This window comes from Callorhinus ursinus, unplaced genomic scaffold, assembly GCF_003265705.2.
Source record: "Callorhinus ursinus isolate GAN/ISIS: 27379988/994484 unplaced genomic scaffold, GSC_fseal_2.0 scaffold18, whole genome shotgun sequence".
Lineage (NCBI taxonomy): Eukaryota > Metazoa > Chordata > Mammalia > Carnivora > Otariidae > Callorhinus > Callorhinus ursinus.
In genome coordinates, this window is record NW_027397080.1 from 9,994,270 (window position 1) to 10,019,990 (window position 25,721).

The 25,721-nt window shown below is 36.7% G+C and overlaps 1 protein-coding gene and 1 pseudogene across 12 annotated transcripts in view; one reads left to right on the forward strand and one right to left on the reverse strand.

The window, feature by feature from the left end:
* The first annotated feature begins 331 nt into the window (after window positions 1–331).
* On the forward strand, window positions 332–1,372 carry LOC112812240 (ER membrane protein complex subunit 2 pseudogene; annotated as a pseudogene).
* The window catches only part of ZMYM1 (zinc finger MYM-type containing 1), a 33,269-nt gene continuing 8,893 nt past the window's right edge, over window positions 1,346–25,721 (reverse strand). The window contains exons 3-9 of one of the 12 annotated variants that reach the window (XM_073902940.1): window positions 25,349–25,421; window positions 24,902–25,151; window positions 18,702–18,876; window positions 15,843–15,996; window positions 14,182–14,319; window positions 13,958–13,995; window positions 2,328–2,443 (exon numbers count right to left, since the gene is read on the reverse strand). In XM_073902940.1, the coding sequence (XP_073759041.1) occupies window positions 2,441–2,443; window positions 13,958–13,995; window positions 14,182–14,319; window positions 15,843–15,996; window positions 18,702–18,876; window positions 24,902–25,151; window positions 25,349–25,421 (831 nt within the window). In that variant the 3' untranslated portion in view covers window positions 2,328–2,440. Of the gene's footprint in view, window positions 2,444–9,538; window positions 13,418–13,957; window positions 13,999–14,181; window positions 14,320–15,842; window positions 15,997–18,701; window positions 18,877–23,163; window positions 23,346–24,901; window positions 25,152–25,348; window positions 25,422–25,721 lie in introns of those variants that run through there. The other 11 variants (XM_073902939.1, XM_073902937.1, XM_025856739.2 and 8 more) reach the window with 11 other exon arrangements.

Consider the following 25,721-nt stretch of genomic DNA (forward strand, 5'->3'; position numbering starts at 1 on the left):
TTTATTTTTATTGAATTTATTTTTAAAAATTTTATTTATTTATTTGAGAGAGAGAGAGAGCATAAGAGAGATCATGAGCAGAGAGGATGGGTAGAGGGAGAAGCAGACTCCCTGCTAAGCAGGGAGCCTGATACGAGGCTTGATCCCAGAACCTGAGATCATGACCTGGGCTGAAGGCAGACACTTAACCAACTGAGCCACCCAGGTGCCCCAAGTTTGGCAGTTTCTTATAAAACCAATCGTATAATTACCATACAACACAGCAATTGTACTCTTGGCCATTTAGACTAGAAAAATGAAAACTTATTCCCTGCCTCCAGGTTCTGAGACGATGTCGAAGGTCTCAGAGCTCTATGATGTCACTTGGGAAGAAATGCAAGATAAAATGAGAAAATAGAAGAAAACTCACGAAACAGCAAATTATGGAAGTTAGAGAGGAATTAATTAATGAATATGCTTCTAAGCTTGGAGATGGTATTTGGATCATATATGAGCCAGTGATGATTGCAGCCCTTGACTATGGTCGAGATGACTTGGCATTGTTTTGTCTTCAGGAGTTGAGAAGACAGTTCCCTGGCAGTCACAGAGTCCAGAGACCAACTGGCATGAGATTTGAAGCCATGGAAAGATACAATGATGCTATACAAATATATGATAGAATTTGACAAGAAGATCCAACTAACACTGCTGTAAGAAAGCGTAAGGTCGCCATTTGAAAAGCCCAGGGAAAAAATGTGGAGGTCATTTGGGAACTGAATGAGTATTTGGAACAATTTTTTGGGGACCAGGAACCCTGGTATGAACTTGCAGAACTTTATATCAATGAACATGACTACCTAAAGCAACCTTTTGTTTAGAGGAGCTAATGATGACCAATCCACACAACCACTTACACTGTCAGCAGTATGCTGAAGTTAAATATACCCAAGGTGGACTTGAAAAGTTCAAAGTTTTCAAGAAAGTATTTTGCACAGGCACTGAAACTGAACAACATACATATGAGAGTTTTGGGGTTTACATGTCAGCAGGTCATATTTCTTCTAATCCAAAAGCAAGTGCAAAAACAAAAAAAGACAACATGAAATATGCAAGTTGGGCAGCTAGTCAAATAAACAGAGCTAATCAGTTTGCAGGTTGAAGTAAGAAGGAAACCAAATACTCTCTTAAAGCAGTCAAAGACATCTTGGAAACACTGCAGATCACCCAGTCTTAAGGTTTCAAAGTCCTTCACATTACATTTCACAACTGCACAATTGAACTTACTGGCCTATGAATTATTACTAAATGCCTAGTGCTATTTATAGACTAATTTTTTGTTAAGAGGGCAATTGTAAAAAATGTTTACATAAACCTAAAAATGCCTTTTATTGCTAAGCAGGAAGATGGAGAAAGTCCATGGAAGAAAGATTTAACAAGATTCATATTGATTGTACATCATTCTCTTCATATCATACATATATAACGTCTTTTAAACCACAACCTGAGGTAGAAATCCCATAAATAAATCATGTGACTTATTAAACTTCCAAAAAAAAAAAAACTTATGCTCACACGAAAACATGTATACAAATGTTCTTAGAGGCTTTATTTCTAGTAATCCAAAACAGGAAAAAATCCAAATGTCCTTCAATGCGTGGACTATTAAACAAACTGTGGTACATTAATACTACTACTCAGGGATAAATAGGAACAAACTTGGACAGATTTTAAGGGTATTATGCCAAATGAAAAAAGCCAACCCCAAAGGCTACATACTGTATGATTACAATCATTCTTGAAATGACAAAATTATAGAGATGGTTAATAGGTTAGTAGTTGTCAATGGTTAGGGAGAAGAAAAGGGAGAGTGGAAGGTGGATGTATTTATAAAAGTGTCATACGAGATTGTTGTATTGATCGAACTGTTTTGTATCTTGATTATAGTGGTGACTACAAGAATCTATACATGATAATACTGCATTCACACAAGTACATGTAAAACTGGTACACCTAAATAAGATAGATTGTGTCAATGTTTGATTTCCCATTGTGATACTGTATTATAGTTATGCAAGATGTTACCATAGGGGAAAACTGGGTGAAAGATAACATGTGATCTCTATTATTTCCTATAACTTAATTAGAATCTACAATTACTTAAATATAGTCTAATTTAAAAATGTTACATAAGATTGATAGTTGGTAGATTTCTGATATTTTTGGGAGCAGTGCTCCTAATATTTTAATTATTGGCTAGGTCTATCCATATATTAATACTAATATTACCTATATTTTGTTAAAGAAATAATTTTTTATTCTAATTTTACCTATGTTTTAAAAGGTACAAGGGGCATCTGGGTGGTTCAGTCGGTTAAATGTCTGACTCTTGACCTCAGCTCAGGTCTTGATCTCAGGGTCTTGAGTTCAAGTCCCACACTGGGCTCCATGCTGGGTGTGGAGCCTACTTAAAAAAATAAAAAAATAAAATCAGGTACAAATGTTAATGCCTTATAAACAATTTTATAGTATTTATTGATATTATTTTCTTAACTTGATATATTATTTTGTTGTCTTTCATTAATAAGTTTTCTAATATTTTTTTATTTTTTATTTTTTTAAATGTTTTATTTATTTATTCATGAGAGTCAGAGAGAGAGAGAGAGAGAGAGAGAAAGGCAGAGGCAGAGAGAGAAGCAGGCTCCCCGCCTAGCAGGGAGCCCGATGTGGGACTCGATCCCAGGACCCTAGGATCATGACCTGAGCCGAAAGCAGTCACTTAACCAACTGAGCCACCCAGGCGCTGGACTCCTATTTCTCTTTTAAAAAGCTATAGAATCTTGTCATATCTTGCTTTTTCCTTGTCAGTTTTTGTTAAACTATTGTTTATTCTGTACAGTCTCCCAGGATTTGGGTTTTGCTGGTTAATTCCCAGTGATGTTTAAAATGTTTCTCTGAGGGCACCTGGGTGGCTCAGTTGGTTAAGCGACTGCCTTTGGCTCAGGTCATGATCCTGGAGTCCCGGGATCGAGTTCCGCATCAGGCTCCCTGCTTGGCAGGGAGTTGGCTTCTCCCTCTGACCCTCCCCCCATCTCATGTGCTTTCTCTCTCATTCTCTCTCTCTCTCAAATAAATAAATAAAATCTTTAAAAAAAATAAATAAAATGTTTCTCTGACCCCTTGTCTTTCCAGAAATGAGCAGTTAGATCTAGGTTTTATTTATTTATTTAGTTGGTTAGTTAGTTAGTTATTTTTTAAGGCAAAAGATTCATTCAACCTGAAGAGAAACCAGAGTATTAAATCTAGGGTCTTGATGAAATTAAAGATTGAATTATTTTGGCAAGATTACTTCATGGGTGGTTCTCTATTGACCAGGAGACTGAAACCACATGAGTTATTTGAATCATTGAGCTAAGAAGGCACAAAGAGAGCACTAAGGTGTTATAGAAGCAGCAATTCCTGGTAGCTTCCACCACCTCTAACTGCTAGCACTTGGGGGTGGTGGTGGAGAGAAGAGGTTGGAATTATTAATCCTTAAAAGCCTGGAAGAATCCTGCGGAATTGAAATTCAGACCTCTGAGGGGATGCACTGCTCAGCTGGTGCTGATGTCCATTGGGAAGTATATAATGCCTGGCTTTCTTTAATGATAGTAGCAGCCATGGATGATCACTGCCTAGATCTATTAATTCAAGTGATATTCTAATTTTATCATTCCTTCTTGATACTTGTAAAACTATCACCCCTCATGTTAATGCCCCTCTAATCAATCTAGTTATCTGAACCACATTCTCTAGTAGATTCCTTAGGTCCAGGGATCATGGAAACAAGGTTCCATGAGTTTGCATATTGACGATAGTTTGCCTGTGGCTTTTATACTTGAAAGTCAATTTTGTGGGGCGCCTGGGTGGCTCAATCAGTTAAGCGTCTGCCTTTGGCTCAGGTCATGATCCCAGGGTCCTGGGACTGAGCCCTGCATTGGGCTCCCTGCTCAGTGGAGAGTCTGCTTCTCTCCCTCTTCCTGCTCATGATTTCCCTTTCCCTCTCAAATAAAAATTAAAAAAAAAAATCAATTTCGGGGCACCTAGGTGGCTTAGTTGGTTAAGCATCTGCCTTCGGCTCAGGTCATGATCCCAGGGTCCTGGGATGGAGTACCTCATCGGGCTCCTTGCTCAACGGGGAGCCTGCTCCTCCCTCTGCCTGCTACTCCCCCTGCTTGTGTGCTCTCTCTCTCAAATAAATAAATAAATAAATCTAAAAAATAGGGCAACTGGATGGCTCAGTTGGTTAAGCGACTGCCTTTGACTCAGGTCATGATCTGGAGTCCCGTGATGGAGTCCCACATAGGGCTCCCTGCTCAGCAGGGAGTCTGCTTCTCCCTCTGATCCTCCCCCCCTCATGTTCTCTCTCTCTCTCAAATAAATCAATCTTAAAAAATAAATCTAAAAAATAAAAAAATTTTAAAAAAGTCAATTTCTTTGGATATAAAATCCTGAGTAAGTTTGTTACTTCATTGTATTCTGGCATAGAATGTCATTATGAAAAACTATGAAAATAATCAGATTTATCTTCCCTTATAAATGTCTTGGCTTTTTGGCCTGGATTCTCAAAGGAATTTTTTTCTTTAAACATTAAAGTATTGGGCGCCTGGGTGGCTCAGTTGGTTAAGCAACTGCCTTCGGCTCAGGTCATGATCCTGGAGTCCCAGGATCGAGTCCCACATTGGGCTCCCTGCTCAGCAGGGAGTCTGCTTCTCCCTCTGACCCTCTTCCCTCTCGTGCTCTCTATCTCTCATTCTCTCTCTCTCAAATAAATAAAATCTTAAAAAAAAAACATTAAAGTATTTTTGGCCATGACCATTCTGGGTCACATTCTTAGGCACACAGTTTATCTTTTCAATACATAGCCTTTCTTTCTTTTCTTTAAAGATTTATTTGAGGGGCACCTGGGTGGCTCAGTTGGTTAAGCAACTGCCTTTGGCTCAGGTCATGATCCCGGGGTCCTGGGATCGAGTCCCACATCAGACTCCCCCTGCTCTGCGGGGAGCCTGCTTCTCCCTCGGCCAGCCACTCCCACTGCTTGTGCTCTATCAAATAAATAAATAAATAAAATCTGTAAAAAAGAGATTTATTTGAGAGAGAGCAAGCGAGCACGGGAGTGGGAGGAGGGGCAGAGGGGGGGAGAGAGAGAGAGAGAGAGAATCTCAAGCTGACTCCCCACTGAGCACAGAGCCCAACTCGGGGCTTGATCCCATGATCCTGAGCTGAAACCAAGACTGAGCCACCCATGGGCCCCAATACATAAAGTCTTCCTAATTTCAGGCAAGCTCCCTTGAATTACAGTGTATTGGCCAGGGTCCAGTAAGGACACAGAAGCCGTATTAGTTATTTGAGCAGATGGAATATGAGAACAAATTAAGTATAGAGCTAAGTAGGTTACTAAAAGAATAAAAAGAAAACACCAAAATGTCATAGAAGTAGCAGCTTAGATTCTTGGGGATGAGAGAACAAAATAAAGGAGTTAGGAGGTAAAATTTAGAGGGACCTCATGGAGCTGAGTCAGACATCTGAGGAAGGATGCTGGTGCTGGTTTGAGCTTGGGCCTAAGACCCAGATCCCTGAAGAGGGGTTGCTGGTGTCTCACAGGAGGGGCAATATTAAAGTGGTTCTGTAAGTGTTGTGAAAATTGCAACTGGAATGAGTTCCTGCTAGGGAAGGAGGTGGTGCTTCCAGGATGATGTAGCAGTGCTGGAATGATGCTCACAGCCACAAGCAGACATAAAGCCCAGGAAGCAGGAACAAATTCTTTCTCCCTCAGGCTCACAGCTGTCCTCTAGTGTCCCCTATTGGTAGAGGCTAACAAAGATCCAGCTAGAGAACTGCTGTGGATGTCCAGCTTTATCATCACAAAACAGAGACAGAATGGTGGGTGTGGAGCTGAGACAAAATCTAAATAACTGGCATATAGTTTTTAGTATTTGTTCTTTTCAATTGCTTTGGATTACTGTATTTTAATATTCTTTTCCATTGGCTCAATTTCTTCTTTGAAGATTCCTTTTATATGGATATCAAGTCTTCTATATTTGATAACTTTCTCTTGAATCCTTTTAAAGTCTTTTTTTTTAAGATTTTATTTATTTCTTTGAGAGAGAGAGAGAGAGCATGAGCAGGGAGGAGAGGCAAAGGCGGAGAGAGAAGCAGTCTCCCTGCTGAGCAGGGAGTCCAATGCAGGACTCGATCCCAGGACCCTGGGATCGTGACCTGAGCTGAAGGCAGATGCTTAACGACTGAGCCACCCAGGCGCCCTAAAGTCTCTTGTTTTGATGGAAAACATTTTCTTCCTTTCCATTCTTTTTCTTAGGGATTTTCAATCGTGTCTTATTGACTTTGGAGTCCCTTCTAGTTTTTTCTTTTTTTTTAAGTAGGCTCCATGCCCACAGTGGAGCCCAGCACAGGGCCTGAACTCACAACCCTGAGCCAAAATCAAATCAGACACTTAACCAAATGAGCCACCCAGGCACCTGAGTTTTCAGTTTTAAAGTGATTTTTTTTCCCTTTAGTTTCTAATGCTTTGCTGAATTGTCACTGATCTTTTAAAATCTTTCATCCACTTATCTGAGCTTTTCTAATTCGTTTATAGCTTTCATAGTTTTCTTAAATTCTTATAGCTTGGATTAAAACTTAATTTTTAGGTTTTATAAGGATAACTCTGTTCTCTATTTTTGTATTAAATTCTACGATTCTGTTGTTCACTTCTATGTGAAATACATTTTCCTGTACTTTTAGGGAGGTAAAAAGGACAAAAATAACTTTGCTGGCCATTTTCACAAAATGACCTCATACTGAGATTCTGCTTCCTCTGAGTCTCTCCCATTTCAATCTGTACATTGTCTTTCCTCTGTCCCTACTATTCTTGTCCTGATAAATTTGTTGTTTACAGCCAACAGTTTCTCCTTAATTGAGCTGTTTGGAAATAAAGCTTGTATTTGTTAGTTTCAAAAGTTCATAAGGACCAAAAACAAAAACACACACACAAAGAGTTCTTAAGGACCTAGACTACTCCAACATCTTCAGAACTTAGCACGGTCTCCTCAATTTACCAGCTAACTGACATCTGTAGGGACCTTCTTTTTGGGTTACTGTTTCCTAAATGCCTGCCATGCTTTCTAGTGGAAACCTGTTTATTTGGGGGATTTCTTAATTCTCAAAGGGTATCAGATGTCCCACTGCTTTTCCTCCATGGCTTTTTCTTTTTTTTTTTTTTAAGATTTTATTTATGTATTTGACAGAGAGAGACACAGCGAGAGAGGGAACACAAGCAGGGGGAGTGGGAGAGGGAGAAGCAGGCTTCCCGCGGAGCAGGGAGCCCGACGCGGGGCTCGATCCCAGGATCCTGGGATCAGGACCTGAGCCGAAGGCAGACGCTTAACGACTGAGCCACCCAGGCGCCCCTCCCCCATGGCTTTCTAAACAGATAGTCAATACCATTCAGGTCTTATGGATTGCCTTTGAGTTTGTCACTACCTAATCTTATTTTGGGACCATGAGGAAACATTGTCACCAAGATTTGTTGTAGATGTTGTGCATGGATTTCTGCTTCAATGGATTTGGGGAAATTAAAAAACTATACTGATGTTTCTGTGATCTTCTATTCTTTAATGCCCTTCTGGTAGTTAATCTTTTATTTGGGAAGATTTCTGATGACAGTTTGTATAAGAGTTAGTAGAGCACGGTGATTGAGAGCAGGGGCTTTGGAGTCACACTGCCTGGACACAAATCCTACATTCACCATTTACTCTGTGATCCATAACCTTTGTGTCTTTGTTTCCTGTGTAAAAGGATAGGTGTTGAGAGATCTAAATGAAATATCATTATGTAAAGCACTGAACAAAGTACTACATTACATAGTAGGTATTCACCAAGATAGCCGTTTTAATTACTGTAGTTTTCTTTTTCAGGTCTAGGACTTATGTTACTGACTTTATAGGGGAAGAAAAAAGTAAAAACCAAATATTTGAATATTTAAAAAGAAAAAAAACCCCAACCTCTTGAAATTAATTCCTGGTTCCATGACAATACAGAAACTACAATTGCAAACAGCTAGAAAATAATGAAAATGAGAAAAACACATGGTAGACAAAGGTGACTTCAGAGGACAGTTCATAGCACTAAGCACTTTCATTACAAAATTGAAAAGATTCATTCTTTTCATGCATGCAAGAAGCATCCAATACTAGTGATTAACTGCCTTCTATTTTATTTTTTAAATATTTTTTTAAATAAGATTTTATTTGACAGAGAGAGAGCAGGAACACAAGCTGGGGGAGTGGGAGAGGGAGAAGCAGGCTTTCCGCAGAGCAGGGAACCCAATGCGGGGCTCAATCCCAGGACTCCGGGATCATGACCTAAACTGAAGGCAGATGCTTAACGACTGAGCCACCCAGGTGCCCCTGGTTTTCCTCTTTTAAAAAAGGTAAAGCAGAAATCAATGAATTTAAAAAAAAAAAAAGAGTAAAATGATAATACCAAATGTTGGTAAGGATGTGTGGAACAATAGAGACACTCAGATAATGGTGGGAAAGAAAAAATTAATTAAACCGAGGTTTAATTAAAGTGGAAGATGAACATACCCTTTAACCATCAAGTCTACTTCTAGGTAAATACCCTACAACAGACCTTCCCAACCGGTATATCAGGGATTGGTGGTTGGGAAAGGCCTTTATTGGCCACAGCTTCCAAAGTTTCATCTTTTATCCTAGTGCAGCCTATATTCTTTTCTGTATTATCATCTATCTACATAAAGAACTGGTGAGCAGCCTCTTCCAGTATCTATCTTGGATCACATTAGAAAGCTAAATTTCACTGTGAGTCAGGGCCTTATTTTATTCTCTGTGGGGTCTCCACAGTTAGAATAGTGTCTAGTATATAGTACTTGCTTAAAAGTATTTGTTGAATGTGCAAATGCGTACCACATATACAAATGTTCATTGGAGTATTATAAAAGTGCAAAATCAAAGAGTATAAAATGTCCTTTTATATAGAGAAAGAATGAACATGTATATTCATACAATGGGGTATTATTCAGCAGCTAAAATAAATGAACTAGAAATCCATGTATAAATTTCAAAAACAACATTGAGTGAAAAAAAAATTACTGAAAGGTATGTACAATGCAACTTAAGAGTTTTATATAAAGTTTATAAATATGAAAGAAGGCTATCTTTTAAGTATAAAATTAAACATGCATGGAAAGAAGCACAACAAATAATCATTGCTTTTGGGGAAAATAAAAGGAATGCTATCAGTAAAAGATTTCAAGGGAGCTTCATCTTGCTCTGTAATATTTCTGAAATAAAAATATGGAGCATAGTAAAATACTAGGATTTAATAGGATTAAATGTTACTTGGTGTGCTCTTTGTATTTTTTATGTTAAAATCAACGATAATATTTTTAAAAAGTAGGATTGATAAATAAATCTAAGAATATGTACGAAAAACAAGTAAATAAACCACCAGTTGGCTAATCAAGCAAGAAAGCATGTATAAAGAAATTGTTGAGAAATAGTATACAGAAAAAATTATAAAAAAATACTTTCTATACCTTTACATAAATACGTTTTCAAAAAAGCCTAAATAAAATGGATGCTCTTTCTAGAAAAATTACAATTAAGAATTGAGGAGAAAGAAACAGAAAGGGAGAAGTGGAAGAGAAACATTCCTAAAACAAACAAAATTCTGGGCCCAGATACATCTACCACTAAATTCTTACAAGTCTCTGAGGGACAGATTTTCCTTTATCACCTGAACCTTTCTAAAGTATAATGATAGAAAAAGAGTCTCTTCTTTTTGGGTTAGTCATATTCTCATAAAGTAGATTAAGAATTCATATTGCATCATCTATTTTTGCACCATCTATTTGTGTCAACCAAAACCATAGTCATGTTTAAATGTGACAGTTCACAGGAAAAGGAAATACTAATAGTTCAAGTAGATAACCCAACATTATTATTATTTTTAAAGATTTTATTTATTCATTTGTCAGAAAGAGAGAGAGAGCACGCGCACAAGCAGGGGGAGCGGCAGGCAGAGGGAGAAGCAGGCTCCCTGCTAAGCAAGAAGCCTGATGCAGGACTTGATCCCAGGACCCTGGAATCATGACCTGAGTTGAAGGCAGACACTTAACTGACTGAGCCACCCAGGGGCCCCCTACCCAACCTTATTCTTAAGTGAAAATACAAAATTCCACTGGGATTGATACCAGACTGGCAAAGATCAAAATGTTTCAGAACACTGTTTATAAAGATTCAAGGAAATAGGCAATCTCACACATGGGTGGTGGGACTGTAAATGGGCATAATCTTTATAGAAAGCAATTTGCCAGTATCTATCAAGAATAAAAATGCATAAATCTTCTGACCTAGTAATTCTAATTTAAAAATTCTATCTTACAGTAACTCAATCGTGCAATATGACCTATGTACAAGGTTATTATTTTTTAAAGATTTTATTTATTTGAGAGAGAGACAGCACAAGCAGGGGGAACAGCAGGCAGAGGGGAAGGGAGAAACAGTCTTCCCCCGCCACCACACCGAGCAGGGAGCCCAATGTGGGGCTCGATCCCAGGACCCTGGGATCATGGCCCAAGCTGAAGGCAGACGCTTAACCGACTGAGCCACCCAGGCCCCTGTACGAGGTTATTAAATGCAGGATTATTTATAATAGCAAAATACTAGAAAGAATTGAAATGTTTATTGTTAGGTACTGCTCAAATATATTATGGTACATTCATACAATGAAATTTTATGCAGTTGTAAAAAAAAAAAAAGAAACTATGTACTGACATAGGACAATCTCAAAAATACGTTAAGTGGACAAGTTGAAGAACGGTATGCACTGCAGAGTATTATCTGTGAAAAATATCTCCAGGAGGATATTTGAGAAACAGATAACACTACAGGGAAGAGGAATTGGGTACTAAAATGGGGAAGGAGACTTATCTCTTTTCAGTCCATTTTTTTTGAATTTTCAATCAAGTGAATGTTACATGTTCTGATGAAAAAAATTTTTTTTCTTAGGAGATAAAATTTTGAAATAAAAAACAAACATTCCAGCAGAAATACAAAATTTTTAGGTAAATTCAAATTAGCAAGTGTTATGTTTCTTTCATCTGATGGATAAACTTTTCCACAATTCCATTGAGTCTTTCAGGTTCCATCAGTTTATTTACCAATTCCTGCTCAACAGCCATTAGGGCTAGGCTGCTAAGCTTCTCTTGTCCCAGGGTATGACATAAATATGTTTTAAGACGGGGCAGTATAGAAAATGAATTTTCAGCACTTGAAGTAACTGGCCAAGACAAAGCAATATATAATAACTTTGATATGCAAGGAATATTATTGTGAAGACCATGCTGAATAAACAAACAGCCAAGATTAATGAAGTTGATATAATCATAATCTATGACAAAATTGAGCTTTGCATATTGCCGATAAAATCTAAGTTCTGGGATGATATCTGCATCAAGTTTATAAAATTCTTGGACATGTTTGGCTGTTGTTTCATTTAATGGTTCATTCCATTTAAATAATAGTTCTGAAATTTGCTTCATTTTACAATAATCAAACTCTGAAAAACATAATTTTAAATTATTTAATATAGTATCCAATCCTTGGTAATAAATATTAATTTTATATTGTTCTTCTGTTGAAGTAGGAAAAAACATACTATCTGAATTGCCAAGATCTGTTTTCTGAATTTTTCTTCTTTTCTGAAAAGAAGGTCTTTCAACTTCAAAACCTTTACTGGTTATTTTTTGACATATTTCTTCTGCTCCATCCCAGATAGTTTTGAAATAGGCATCATTTCTTTCAGATGATAAACATTCCAAAATTGCTTCTATTTTTGAAGACAACGAAAAAATATCTATGGTTTCACTTTGAAGCTCTTTGGAAAGAATTCCTGTAACACTTAACACTCGATAAAGAAATTTCAAACAAAAGATAAATTCAAATTTGGAAACCAATATTAACAAATCACTCAATTCATCAGCCAAACTTGTGTTTGAAGAATGGCTTGATACAACTTCCAATGTTTCAATAATCTCTGGAAGGCCCTCAATCACAGACAGTAATATATGATCATGGACTGTCCAACATGATTGTGATATATGTTTCTTGCATGTTTTGTTTTGACTTAGCTTACAAATGTTTTGAAAATTTGCAGACATTTCCCCAGACATATGAATAGTGTTGAACAAAGAGTTGAGAGTATTTAGAGCACTTCGGAGTTCTTTCACTTCTTTACAAAACCTAATTACTGATAAATCCAAAAAATGTGCATAACAATGTATGTACAAAGCTCTTGGCTCTTCTTTCTTGAATTCTGCTGCAATTTTACTAAATTTTCCCCTCAAATTAGTAGTACTATCATAGGCCTGGCCACATATCTTCTTCAGATCAACTCCAATTTGCTGCAGGTAAGTTTTGATAGTCCTATGTAAGTTAGTCCCAGTCATCTCTTCAATATCTACGAAACCCAAGAATCTTTCTTTAATTAAGACAGCCTTTGACATTTTTTGTGGGTATCTTACACAAACTGAAAGCTGTTCTTTAGTGGCACTATCAGTTGTCTCATCACATATTATTGAAAAAGCTGAGGAGGCATTGATTTCATTCACAATATCTTGCAGCATTTCAGTCTTTATTATTTCAATAATATCATTTTGAATTTGTGTACTATTATAGAAGTCAACTTGTGAACTCATAAATCGAAATATTTCTTCTCCTTTATCTTTTGCTCTGATTTCTAACAGTTCTAAAAAATTGCCTTTATTCACAGATGAAATCGATTGGTCATTTCCTCTTAATGGTAAACACTGCTTCCCAAGAAATAAAATATTTTCAATTATAAGCTTTAGGTACTTTTTATTTCCTTCAATCTGTTTTGAATGAATAGATAAATTATCACTGATGACTTCATCAGAAAACTGGTATTCCCTCCAAAACTGCAATGACTTCAAATGCATTTCACTTTTTTCATGCTTTCTGAATTTTTCTAGAGTCTTTTTCCAATTAGAAATTCCTTGGGCTGCAAATGATTCTCCTCCAAAACTAAAATTTTTTTGGCAGAACAACTGGCATGAATAACAGAATGTCACTTCCTTTTTAATACTGTTTTTCAAATGCTGGAAATTTGAACACCAAGATTTTTTAATGCTTCGTGACTTAACTTTTTGTACTCTGGATGTAAATTTTGGGTGACATAGTCCATCACTTATTTTCACAGATTTCCTATTGTATGTAGCATCTTGGTTTGACACTTGATCTTTTTGTACTTCTACACTGGACTCAACCATATGCTGACTGGGTATTGATGAAGATGGTGAAAGGCTTGGCTGTTCAACACTACCAGTAGCAACACCACTACTTGATTCACTGGGTAAACTCTTAGAAATGTTTGGGAGAAAAAGAGAAAAGCATTTGTTTGAACAGTTTTCAAATAATTAAAATATCAAACACATCTATTCTAATAACACAATAAAATGAATGGGTGAGTTGCAATATGAGCTCCACTAGGGGGAAACATTAACAATTATTTATAATATAAAGTTGTAATCTAGATTCAGCATTAGATGTTCAAAGAATCTTTTGGTATGTAATTGTAATAAAAATAATTTTTGCTCACATGACCTAGAATACTGAAAAAAGTAATAAAGAATCCAGAGGAAAAACTACAACTAATAATACTTCTGTTTAAATATTCTTATGAATAATTTCAAGTCAAACCTGAGATTTGGGCAATTGAATGTGAATACCAAAAGATGTCTCTTGCTAAACTTTTCTGAGCTCTTGGATGAAAACAGGAATGAATATGCTCATATATATATATGGACACACACACACACACACACACACACATATATATATGCACAAAATATGCTTAAAAAAGAAAAGACAGTGTCAAAAATATTAAGGACAAAACTTACATCTACAATGACATTTGCTGTTATTGAAGAAACTGTATCTGCTAAAATAAAAGAGTATCATCAATTCAAGATCTTATATGCAATAAAATATATGCTATAAAATAGCATCATAAACTACAATTGCTTATTTCATATCAGACAACAAAAACAACCTTAGAATATAGACAGATTCATCAAGGATGGGAAAACAGTGTATATGTCAGGTAACTTTATATCAATTTTACCTTGTAAGACATCAGAGTTCATGATGGGTAGGGAAACATGAGTATCTGCCAATGACACTATATTGCTTATAACTGGAGTTGTATCTTTCTTTGGAGAAAAGAGATCCGTTGAGGCATCGTGTACCACGGAAACATTTACTGAAAAAAAATAAAAAGATTTCTCAAAAACCAAGCAGAATCAATCAGAAAGCACTGTTTAATAACAAGTGTTTCAACAAACAATGCAAAAATCTAATAGCTTGGGGCACCTGTGTGGCTCAGTGGGTTAAGCGTCTGCCTTCGGCTTGAGTCATGATCCTGGGGTCCTGGGACTGACCCCCGCATCTGGCTCCCTGCTCGGTGGGGAGCCTGCTTCTCCCTCTGCCTCTGCTGTTCCCCCTGCTTGTATATACTCTCTCTCTGTCAAATAAGTGAATAAAATCTTAAAAAAAAAAAACAACTAATAGCTTTAGGTATTATTGCTGGATACTGGAGTACGGCTTAGGGATAGCCAGGTTCTTTAGGATAACGCATTAATAACAAACTGATAATTTCCTTTTTCCATTTTTTAACATATTTTACCTTTGCATACAATTTCTCAGTTCTTTTATACCATTTGCTTGAAATTTCAAGCAAATCTTTACATGAAATTACCCATGAAGAAGAATCTCCTAATGGTTATCATTTCTTTCATCATTTTAAAAAATATTTTATTTTTTTAAAGTAATCTCTACACCCAACATGGGGCTCGAACGCATAACCCCAAGATTAAGAGTCGCTCGCTCTACCGACTGAGGTAGCCAGGCGTCCCTAATGGGTATCATTTCTAACTCTTTCAAGATTCATAACCCTCAGGGCGCCTGGGTGGCTCAGTCGTTAAGCGTCTGCTTTTGGCTCGGGTCGTGATCCCAGAGTCCTGGGATTGAGCCCTGCATCGGGCTCCCTGCTCCGCGGGAAGCCAGCTTCTCCCTCTCCTACTCCCCCTGCTTGTGTTCCCTCTCTCGCTGTGTCTCTGTCAAATAAATAAAATCTTAAAAAAAAAAAAAAAAGATTCATAACCCTCAACATGAATGGAGCTACACTGGTGTCTAAGCTAGTATTGCAAAGATTTCTATAATAAGCTAGTTTACATGATGTACAAGCCCCAGGGGCATCATTTACTTTATTATCTATGTAAATAGGACCAGTGGTCCTATGTGAGGCTCTTTGATGGAATACAAAGTTGGCCCTGGGTGACTTGTGTTTTTCTATTAGTGAACTTCCAAGTATTTCCAACTAGTTCTATTTCCTGTAAAAAATGTAACTAATAGCCTTGTTTTTACAAAGCAGAGCTAAGTACAAAATTCTATATTCTAACACAACAATCTGTACAAATAAATATAAGTCTCTGGTTGTGAAGTAGGCTTCCTTTTATATAAAACTACTGGAAAACTTTTTTTAAAATGTAGGCTCCATACGCAATGTGGGGCTTGAACTCATGACCCTGAGATCAAGAGTTACATGATCTACCGACTGAGCCAGCCAGGCGCACCTGGAAAACATTTTTTTTGCAATGAATTTTTGCATTGTTTTGACTCTTAAGTCAGTTTAATTTCAAGATGAATCAAGGTTATAAATTAAAGGAAAGCAGTAATATTCTTCAATAGTTTCTAAACCTCTGATAACTGCTAAACAAACATTACCTGTAGATGATTCTGTCTTAGCTTTATTGTAAGCAGAGAAACAATTAATAGAACAAAAAAGGTCTGTCTTCCCCAAGTCATTGGTGGTCTCAATCACTTCATCTGAGGGCTTCAATGATTTGCAAGGAACAGATGTAAGTGTTTTGCTTGGTTTCTGTTTAGAGATTAAAGTAATATTCATATTCCTGGTATATGACATATATTGTTAACAAAACAAAAATATACTCATCATTACGGCTCTTAGTTAAAATATAGCAAGTGATGATAATGAACCCACATTTTTATACTTTCTTAAAAACCAGAAAAAAATAATGAGCACTGGGTATTATATGCAACTGATGAATCACTAAACTCTACCCTGAAACTAATAACAATACCCTATACATTAAGTAACTTGAATTAAAAACAAACAAGAGAAAAAAAAGTCAATACAGATTACAGTGACAAAAATGAAAGAAATAGATCAATCCAATAAATCACTATTTGTGTTATTTATCAGATAATATTAGTAGCAGCAGTAATACATATGCAAGCAATGAAGAAAGAGGTCATAGAATATGTTCATCATTCCAGGCAATCAAAGCTAACTGGATAAATAAAGTCTTACAATTATATCTTTCCTCAATTCCACTTTGAATATTAACTCAGGAAAAGCCTTCTATTGGTACTAAGGAGGAGCCAGAAAACGGCTGTGGGAATGACTGTTTTTCTAGGCTAACTTCATGGTTAAAATTGCAAGCATACTGTAAGAAAGTAGCATACAAGCAGTAAAATATATAGAATATAGTGCATTCAGGAAGCAGTAAGTGTGCAAAGGTAAATGATATAAACTGTGAGGCTTACCATCTATTGTTTCTACTGAAACAGGAACTATCATTCCTGGACTTATGGCAATGGTGAAAAAGAACTGCTTTTTGGGGCATAAGGTACAAGGACAAATGAAAATATCTTATACAGGGGTGGGTGGGTGGCTCAGTCGGTTAATGTCTGCCTTCAGCTCAGGTCATGATCCCAGGGTCCTGGGATCGAGCCTCACATCAGGCTCCCTGCTGAGCAGGGAGCCTGCTTCTCCCTCTGCTCCCCCATTCTCTCTCTCAAATAAATAAATTCTCAAAAAAAAAATACACATTTTCTTCCGTGAAAAACAGGATATTGGCAAAGGAACAATGAAACAAAAAAAGAGTATAACTTTGAAAATTCTTTTACACTTTACTAGTATGACTTTTTATATTTTGAGAAGCCCTGGGGTGCCTGGGTGGCTCAGTTGGTTAAGTGTCTGCCTTCTGCTCAGGTCATGATCCCAGAGCCCTGGGATCAAGCCCCACATTGGGCTCCCTGCTCAGCAGACAATCTGCTTCTCCCTTTTCTCTGTCCCTCCCCCTCCACTCGTGTTGTCTCTCGTTTTCCCTCTCTCTCAAATAAATCTTAAAAAAATTTAAAAAAAAAGAAAGAAAGAAAAGATGTGACTTACAAATGACCTATTTGAATTGTTCAGACTTGCTGAGAATTCTATCCTCAATTGCATGATTTTAAGGAAGAATTTACGGAAACAGAGTTGGGTCTCAAAGCATCATCTGAACAAGCAAGACAACCTCAATCCTACCTCATGAAAGGGGCTCAGACCACCAATTGCATTAATCTCATTTAGTCCACCAAAGCAGGACCCAGCTTCTCTGTTCTCAGAACCTCCCACCCAAGGCTCTCCTACCAGAAATAGGGGATTATTTCGCATTCAGAAAAGCATGTGACATTCCTGATTCATTTTAACCTTGCTTAGGTATAAGAAAACATAGAATTAAAAACACTGTGTGGGGCACCTGCGTGGCTCAGTTGTTAAGCGTCTGCCTTTGGCTCAAGTCATGATCCCAGGGTCCTGGGATGGAGCCCCGCTTCTCCCTCTCCCACTCCCCCTGCTTGTGTTCCCTCTTACACTGTCTCTCTCTCCATCAAATAAATAAAATCTTAAAAAAAAACAAAAAAACACTCTGTGGTTGAGTCTTACTGACCAGTAGGCTATTATTATTTCTGCTATCTTTATTTGCAGTTTATAAACAAGCTTTCATATGCTTGGCTTTTCTTCAAGGCCAGATCATCCTGAGATTCTTTAGGAAAATCTCCAAACAGAATTTATCATGAATTGTTATGTAAGAGGAACAGTCAGAAGTCTTTTATTTCATCTTTTTCACTGTCCTACCAACTGAAACTATTCCCAATGGTAGGAAAAGCTAATCCCTACCCTTTTCCTAAAGTGGAACCATCCACAAGCGAACTAATGGAAGGAACTCAATCTTAGATGTTTCATTTGAGTCCCATGCAGTCAAATTCAAATGGAGTGGTTCTTTATGCAACAGGTCTTTATTCATACCTGCTTATATGCTGTAATATTCCTTGAACTATTTTTTTTCACGATTTTATTTATTTATTTGAGAGAGGGAGTGCGTGAGTGCATGGGGTGGGGGAGGAGCAGAAGGAGAGGGACAAGCAGACTGTGCACTGAGCACAGAGCCTCATGTGGGGCTCGATCTCATGACATGAGTTGAAATCAAGAGTCAGACGCTTAACTGACTGAGCCACCCAGGCACCCCTCTCCTCGAACTATTAAAGTAATGGGACTGTCCTTTCATCTGAAGCATATGAAACAGACTAGAGACAGTTTAATAGTAAGCCACAGTTATCAAGACACACCGTGATGAGGTTGTCAGAGTGAAACTGAAAACAGGCATTACGACAAAGACAGTGTTTCACATGCTGGTATTTTAACTTCATACTGAATCTAGGATTCAAAAAAATTCAGTAAAAACTCTAATATTTAAGCAAAATAATCAGAACCCCTAAAAGTTAAAAAAAATTGCAACTTACAACAGTAGTCTTCTGACACATGCTGCACTTGGTTAAAATGCTATTAGTACATATAGTAACAAATGCTTTTCTTTTTTCTTCATATGATGAAAGACAAGACTGGCTGCAAAAATTTTTGCTAGATGTATTATCTTCTAGCTGGACACTGATCACATCCTTTAGATTTAAAATGTCTCTAAAAGGAAAAACAAGGGCACCATTAAACACTTTTATAAGTTAAAGCACTCCTTCAAGTAACCCTCTCCCATTTCATCTACCTTTAGATGGTGCAACAGCAGTGACATCAGCCTTGAAATAAGAAAACCTGAATTTGGTATTTAGTTCTAGGACTTATATTATGTAATGACGGATAAGTCATATATACTCCCAAATGTTGATTCCCTCATCTATAAAGTAGGGATTATAAACACATATGATAGCACAGTTTAAGGATTACCTAGCTTATATTAATTAGTGCTAGTGATAATAGAATGATGATGAGAAATCACATATTCATACCTGACCAACTTTGTAATCTATAAGACAGAGGATATCAAAATATGGTCTACAAAACTCCGGGGATACTCCGGATACTTTTAGAGGGGTCCACAAAAACAAAACTATTTTCATATTAAAATATTATTTGTCAAAAAAAACCCTTTTTCCCTATGTTAACATTTGAACTGATGGTACAAAATCAACAATGGGCCACTGCAATTCCACTCCTAGGTATGTACCCCAAAGAACTGAAGAGAAGTACTCAAAAAAGTATAAATACATGTATGTTCCTAATAGCACTATTTCAAATAGCTAAAATGATAGGGGCACTGGGCTGGATCAGTTGGTAAAGCACACAACTCTTGATCTCAGGGTTGTGAGTACAAGCCCCACACTGGGCCTGGAGCTTACTTAAAAAAGAAAAAAAATAGCTAAAAGATGGAAACAGCCCAAATGTTCACCAATGAATGAATGGATAAACAAACTGTGCTATATCCATACAAGGGAATATTACTCAGCTATAAAAAAAAGAATGAGGGCACCTGGGTGGCTCAGTTGGTTAAGCAACTGCCTTCGGCTCAGGTCATGATCCTGGAGTCCCGGGATCGAGTCCCGCATCAGGCTCCCTGCTCTGCGGGAAGTCTGCTTCTCCCTCTGACCCTCTTCCCTCTCGTGCTCTCTATCTCTCATTCTCTCTCTCTCAAATAAATAATAAAATAAAATCTTTAAAAAAAAAAAAAAGAATGAAGTGCTGCTGTACATGCTACAACACATATAAACCTCGGATAAATCTCAAAAACATTATGCTAAAAGACAGACACAGAGGGTTGTATGTTGTAGGATTCCAGTAATATGAAATATCCTGAATAGGTAAATCCATAGATAGAATGCAGATTGGTGGTTGCCCGGGGCTGAAGAGACCTCTGGGGAGAAACTGCTTACTGGATACACTGGTGTGACAGAAATGTTCTGAACTAGACACTGTTGAGTGTACTAAATACTACTTAAGTGGCTTTTTGTTATGTGAATTTCACCTCAATAAACTGGGAGAAAAAAAACAATGCTGGGTCAAACGCCAGAGCCTTAGCACAAATTAAGGCAGTTGAACCAGAATGTCCTAGTATGTGTTATTCGTTGCTACACATTCGCTGTAAAAATCATCTACTTTATTAAACTTTATCCTTGACAACCTCTTTTTAGTATTCTGTGTGATGATATGGGACACAGGCATAAAGTACTTCTCCTGCACACCAAAGTATGATGGTTGTCTCAAGGAAAATCTCATGTGGGAATGTTAAGGGTTACAACCTGAGGTAGTTACTTTTTTCATGGAATACATTTTTACTTGAAAGAACAAACTATTATCCAGAGTGGGTATCTGGCAAATATTTTCTCAAAAATGAATAAAGTAAGACTGTTACTTCAAGATAAACAATTGGCAGTTTCACTGCCAATGATAAAAGTCGAGCTTTCATTGAAAATTAGAATTATGGAAAAAAAAATTAGAATTATGGAAAATATGCCATCTCCAACTTGCTTCCCAATAGTTAAGCTTTCCTGATAAGATTAGTGGTTTTTTTTTTTTTTTTTTAGTGTTTCTTTTAACAAATGTGATTTTAAAAATATTGCATAAAGAAATATGCCAACAGGGGTGCCTGGGTGGCTCAGTTGGTTGAGCGTCTGCCTTCAGCTCAGGTCATGATCCCAGGGTCCTGGGATCGAGCCCTATGTCAGGCTCTCTGCTCAGCAGGGAGTCTGCTTCTTCCTCTGCTTGCTCATTTACCCGTGTGCGCTCTGTCTCTCTCTCTCTCTCAGATAAATAAATGAAATCTTTAAAAAAAAAATATACGCCAACATTCGGAAGATCTACATAACTCAGTGAACCAGTACTTTCCAAATTATGATAGCATGTAAGAAAAATCATTCATTCATGGGTAAAAAAAAAAACTATTCAAAGTACAAACAGACCAATGTATTTTAACCTAACAGTACAAAAAATTCTTTGGTATGGTTTCAGATTTCACATTGTAACTAACCTTTAAGAAGTACTACCTGTTTTCTGGTAGAGGATCAAAGAAGAGCATCCACAAAATCTAAATGGCTATTAAAACACTCCTCCCTTTTCCAATTACATATTGTAGTGCCAGATTTTTTTCACACTTCAGCTAAAACAACATTTTCCAATAAACTGAACAGAGGCAGATATGAAAACCCAGTCAGACGTTGAAGTGGTTTGCAAACCTGATAAAATGATGCTTACTTAATTTTTCTTAAAATTCCTCCTCACTAAATTAAAAAATGTATATGGCTATTTTTCATTAAAAATATTATTTATGTCAACATGCAATGAGTTATTATTTTTAAATGAGTTAATAATTAGTTTAAAAATTTCTCAATTTTAATTTCTAACACAGTATATATTGGTAGATAGAACCTACATAAAGCTCTCTGGCTCTTCAAAAAATTTTAAGAGTGGAAAGGGGTCCAGAGACCAGAATGTTTAAGAACTGCCATGATGTATGGCTACTTAGAACCCTTAGAGTATCAATCTTTCAGGATAATAGTTTTCCAGATGAAATATTCCTGAAATCAACACTATTTTAACACTTTAACACTTACAAATTTTTAGTGTATTATGATTTTCCTCCTTCTTAAATAGATGGTACCAAAAATAACAGGTTCATTTTATTATCATGAATCAATCATTTTACTGGTTTAAAATATAGCTCTAAATGCAGTATCTGAGTTGTGCTATCCTTGTACTTTACTTGACAAAAATTTTTCTAGGATTCACTGTGTGCCAGTTGGTGTTTAGGCACCGGGAATATAAAGATGAGTATGATCTGGTTCCTAATCTCAAGAGGTTCATAGTCTAGGGGTGCCTGGGTGGCTCAGTTGGTTAGGTATCTGCCTTCGACTCAGGTCATGATCCCGGGGTCCTGGGATTGAGTCTTGCATTGGGCTCCTGCTCAGTGGGGAGTCTGCTTCCCCCTCTCCCTGCTCCTTCTCTCTCTCAAATAAACAAATAAAATCTTAAAAAAAAAAAAAAAAAGACGTTCATAGTCCAACTGGGGCAATTATCAATTCTTTCTTTAAAAACACTAATTTTATGATTAATGTTGTGGGAACTATGAACACTATTAAAACACAGGCCATGGAATAATTACTCCGAGTGGGTGGGGGGGTTAGTGAGAGGAGAGGAAAAAATGGTGTGGGAACAGACAAGAGGTAAAGATATTTGAGGCAGACCTTTAAGACAGAAAGAAATTAGCGGATGGAAAGGGAGGCAGAAGAAACGATCGGCAAAAGCATGGAAGTCTGAAAATGTTTACTGATTTTTACTGCTACCAGTATACTACATTCCTGGTTTCTAATCTACTAAGTCCTTATAAATAAAAAACTAAAAAATGAGTTTTCTTAATAGTACCTAAAATTAGCTTAAACAAACTCTAAGCACAAGACTGAACAACTTTCCTACACGTGTTATATAGCACAGGGATATTCTGAACTCTTTTGATTGCTATCAGAATCTCTGGTTGGTTCCAACTGGGATACTAAAGTACAGAAATGACACTTCTTAAATACACTGCTCTCAAAAAAAGTCTTCTCTTTCTAACATGATTTAAAAGGCCATTTTCGAAGCTAACTTTTATTTGGTTCATGAAACAGAATAAAAACTGCATTAACTCAAAACAGATTTTAAATCATTGCTATGAAAGAAACCTCAGTACTAACTGATAATTAGCTAAAATCTTGAGAACTATATATTAATACAAGATGCTAATAAATGTGGAAGAAAAAAATTTTTTTAAAAAGCACAGGTTACTCTGAACAATGGATGGTCTCTCCCAACCTAAGCATTATTACCTTTCCACCAACCTATACAATAGTATTTGTAACAAAAAAAATTTGTATTCCAAAGGAAGTAAAACCTGTTTCATATTTTTGCTCATATTGGATTTCTTCATCTTAGGGAACAACTTACACACTATATCTTTCCTGTTTCAGCCTTTTCAATCTGTCTGGGAGATCTGCTGAAGATGTATAATGGGTAAACTCCAAACACAGTAACATGATACCTTAACTTCTCAGGACCTCAGTTTCCTCAAAACCAAAAGAAAATGTTTGGACTGGATGATCTCTAAGGTCCCTTCCAGTTTTATGATTCTGCAGAGAAAGAAAGCAGACTGAAGAGAGTGCCTTATAGCCCTTAGCAAAAAGGAAAAAAGACATAGTATTGAAGGGTTGAAAAAACACAAAGAGAAAGGTTGTTTCAGGGAGTAATACTCGAAGCAACAAATACCCGAAGCAGCAGCCAAACAAGGAGCTGAAGCAACCAATAAAAAGGGTTTGTGAGTTTGTTAAGAGAATAACAGTGATAATTAACATTTATTGAGGTCTTATTACATGCCAGTATTATTCTGATCACTTAAATCTATTATTTAATGCTCATAATTCTTATGTGCATTTAACAAAACAAATGGTAATACTAAGAAGTTCTTGATGCTTTTCAAACTTTAGCATATAGATGTACCATCTGGGGACAAATGCAATTCTGATTCAGTAGGTCTGGATGAGGCCTGAGATTCTGTATTTTTATTTAACAAGCTCCCAGATGATATTGCTACAGCTGCTATGAGTTGTACAATATAACCGTAAATGGAGGAAGCAAGATGCAAATTATGGCAACCTGTTTCCAAAATAAGACATATGAAAGTAATTTATTATATTTACGAGCAAAACTGGTGGCTTATGTGTTTTCTTTGTTCCGAAACAAAAACATTAAAAATTTAGCATTAGCATTTAATGAGTACTAACAAACCAGAATTATACTACGATAGGAGTCTCAAAGCACGTTGATCCTTTATATATCTCAGGGTAGAGTTCAAAGTTTTGGACATTTTCCACTAATTCATTATGAAATTACTACTACTTCCTTTCTCTGCATCCAAATTGCCTTACGTATATATATAAAAAAGTTAGCAATACAAACCCCAGCAGTAGCTCACTGAAATCTTGAAAAGACTACATCCATCCGTGTTTACCTATGACTATTCAATTTTGTAAAAGGATCGAATAATTTCATTTACCATTATGAGAAACATTATTTTATAATGTTATACCTTGGCTATTTTATACCTTGGAAGATCCAAATTAACTATTACATGATTAATGTGTTAGTGGTTTGCCTCCTATATGGTTAAATGATAAAATAGAATGAGCATATAATTTCATTTATAGGGAATTTCAAATGAAAAGAGTAGGAAGGTAAGTTTCAGAAGTCACATTATGTAAGGATGAAGAGAAATAGAACTCCTTACATTTTAATTTCTGCAAATCTCTCAACAAAAAAAGTATTTCTGAAGAATCTAACAGAAGAACTGAAAGCAGAAGCAGCTTTTCACTAAATCAAGGTGATACTTCTTCAGAAAAAATGAAAATGGGGCGCCTGGGTGGCTCAGATGGTTAAGCATCTGCCTTTGGCTCAGGTCATGATCCCAGGGTCCTGGGATCAAGCCCCGCATCAGGCTCCCTGCTCGGCGGGGAGCCTGCTTCTCCCTCTACCTCTGCTGTTCCCCCTGCTTGTGCTCTGTCAAATAAATAAAATCTTAAAAAAAAAAAAGAAAAGAAAAGAAAAAATGAAAAGGTAGACAGTTACAACCAAGACTCTGATCAAGATCTATGTAGGGAATTAAAAGGGGGCATAATTTAGAATTATATACTTTGAGCAGTTTGAACAAGTTCTCTTGGGAAGAGCTGGTGAATTGGCAGATGAAATGTATTCAGTGATGCACAGCGTGGAGCAGAAAAGCTGAGTAGACCCTTTCCTCTGATAAGCAGTTTGCCCCTTCTGGAGGATTTTTTTACAACCAGAACAGGAAACCTGAATAGCTGTGGTTGAAACTGAAGGAAGCATTTTATTCATGCCAGATGATGTCAGAGAAAGCTGAATGCCTGCAGTCAACTGTGGAGCTATAAACACAAAACAGGAAGGAAGAAAATTAGTATTTACGTAAAATTAAGTATGCATTCTTTTGTTTTCTTTTAGAGGTTACTTCTGGACTTGAAACCCCAAACAATGCACTATTCAAAGACACTCTAAAAAAGTAGAATAAACTGGCTATTACACTGGTTAGAATAAATAGGATTAATTTAAGTAATTCTATTACCACTGTCTGAAAATGTGGTGTTTATTTTCAGTTCATTCTCCTGAGTTTTAGGCTGCTGGGCTTGACAATACTCCTAAAAAAAGAGATGAAAATAATGAATACTATGTGTATAAAACAACTAGTTATTCAACAGAAAATAATACTGTATATTATTGATATATAATGCTGTATGTTAGTGAATTGTATAACTGAACTGAACACAGGTGAACAGTTCCCTTTTGGTGACCTTTGGCTGACACATTATATTCTATACATTATATATTATATTCTATCATACCTAGATGTGATTTCAGTAATTTTTGTTCACAGAGTCCTTCAGTAAGCTACCACAAATAGAGGAGACACACTCAGTAATAACACCTATTTTCCCTCC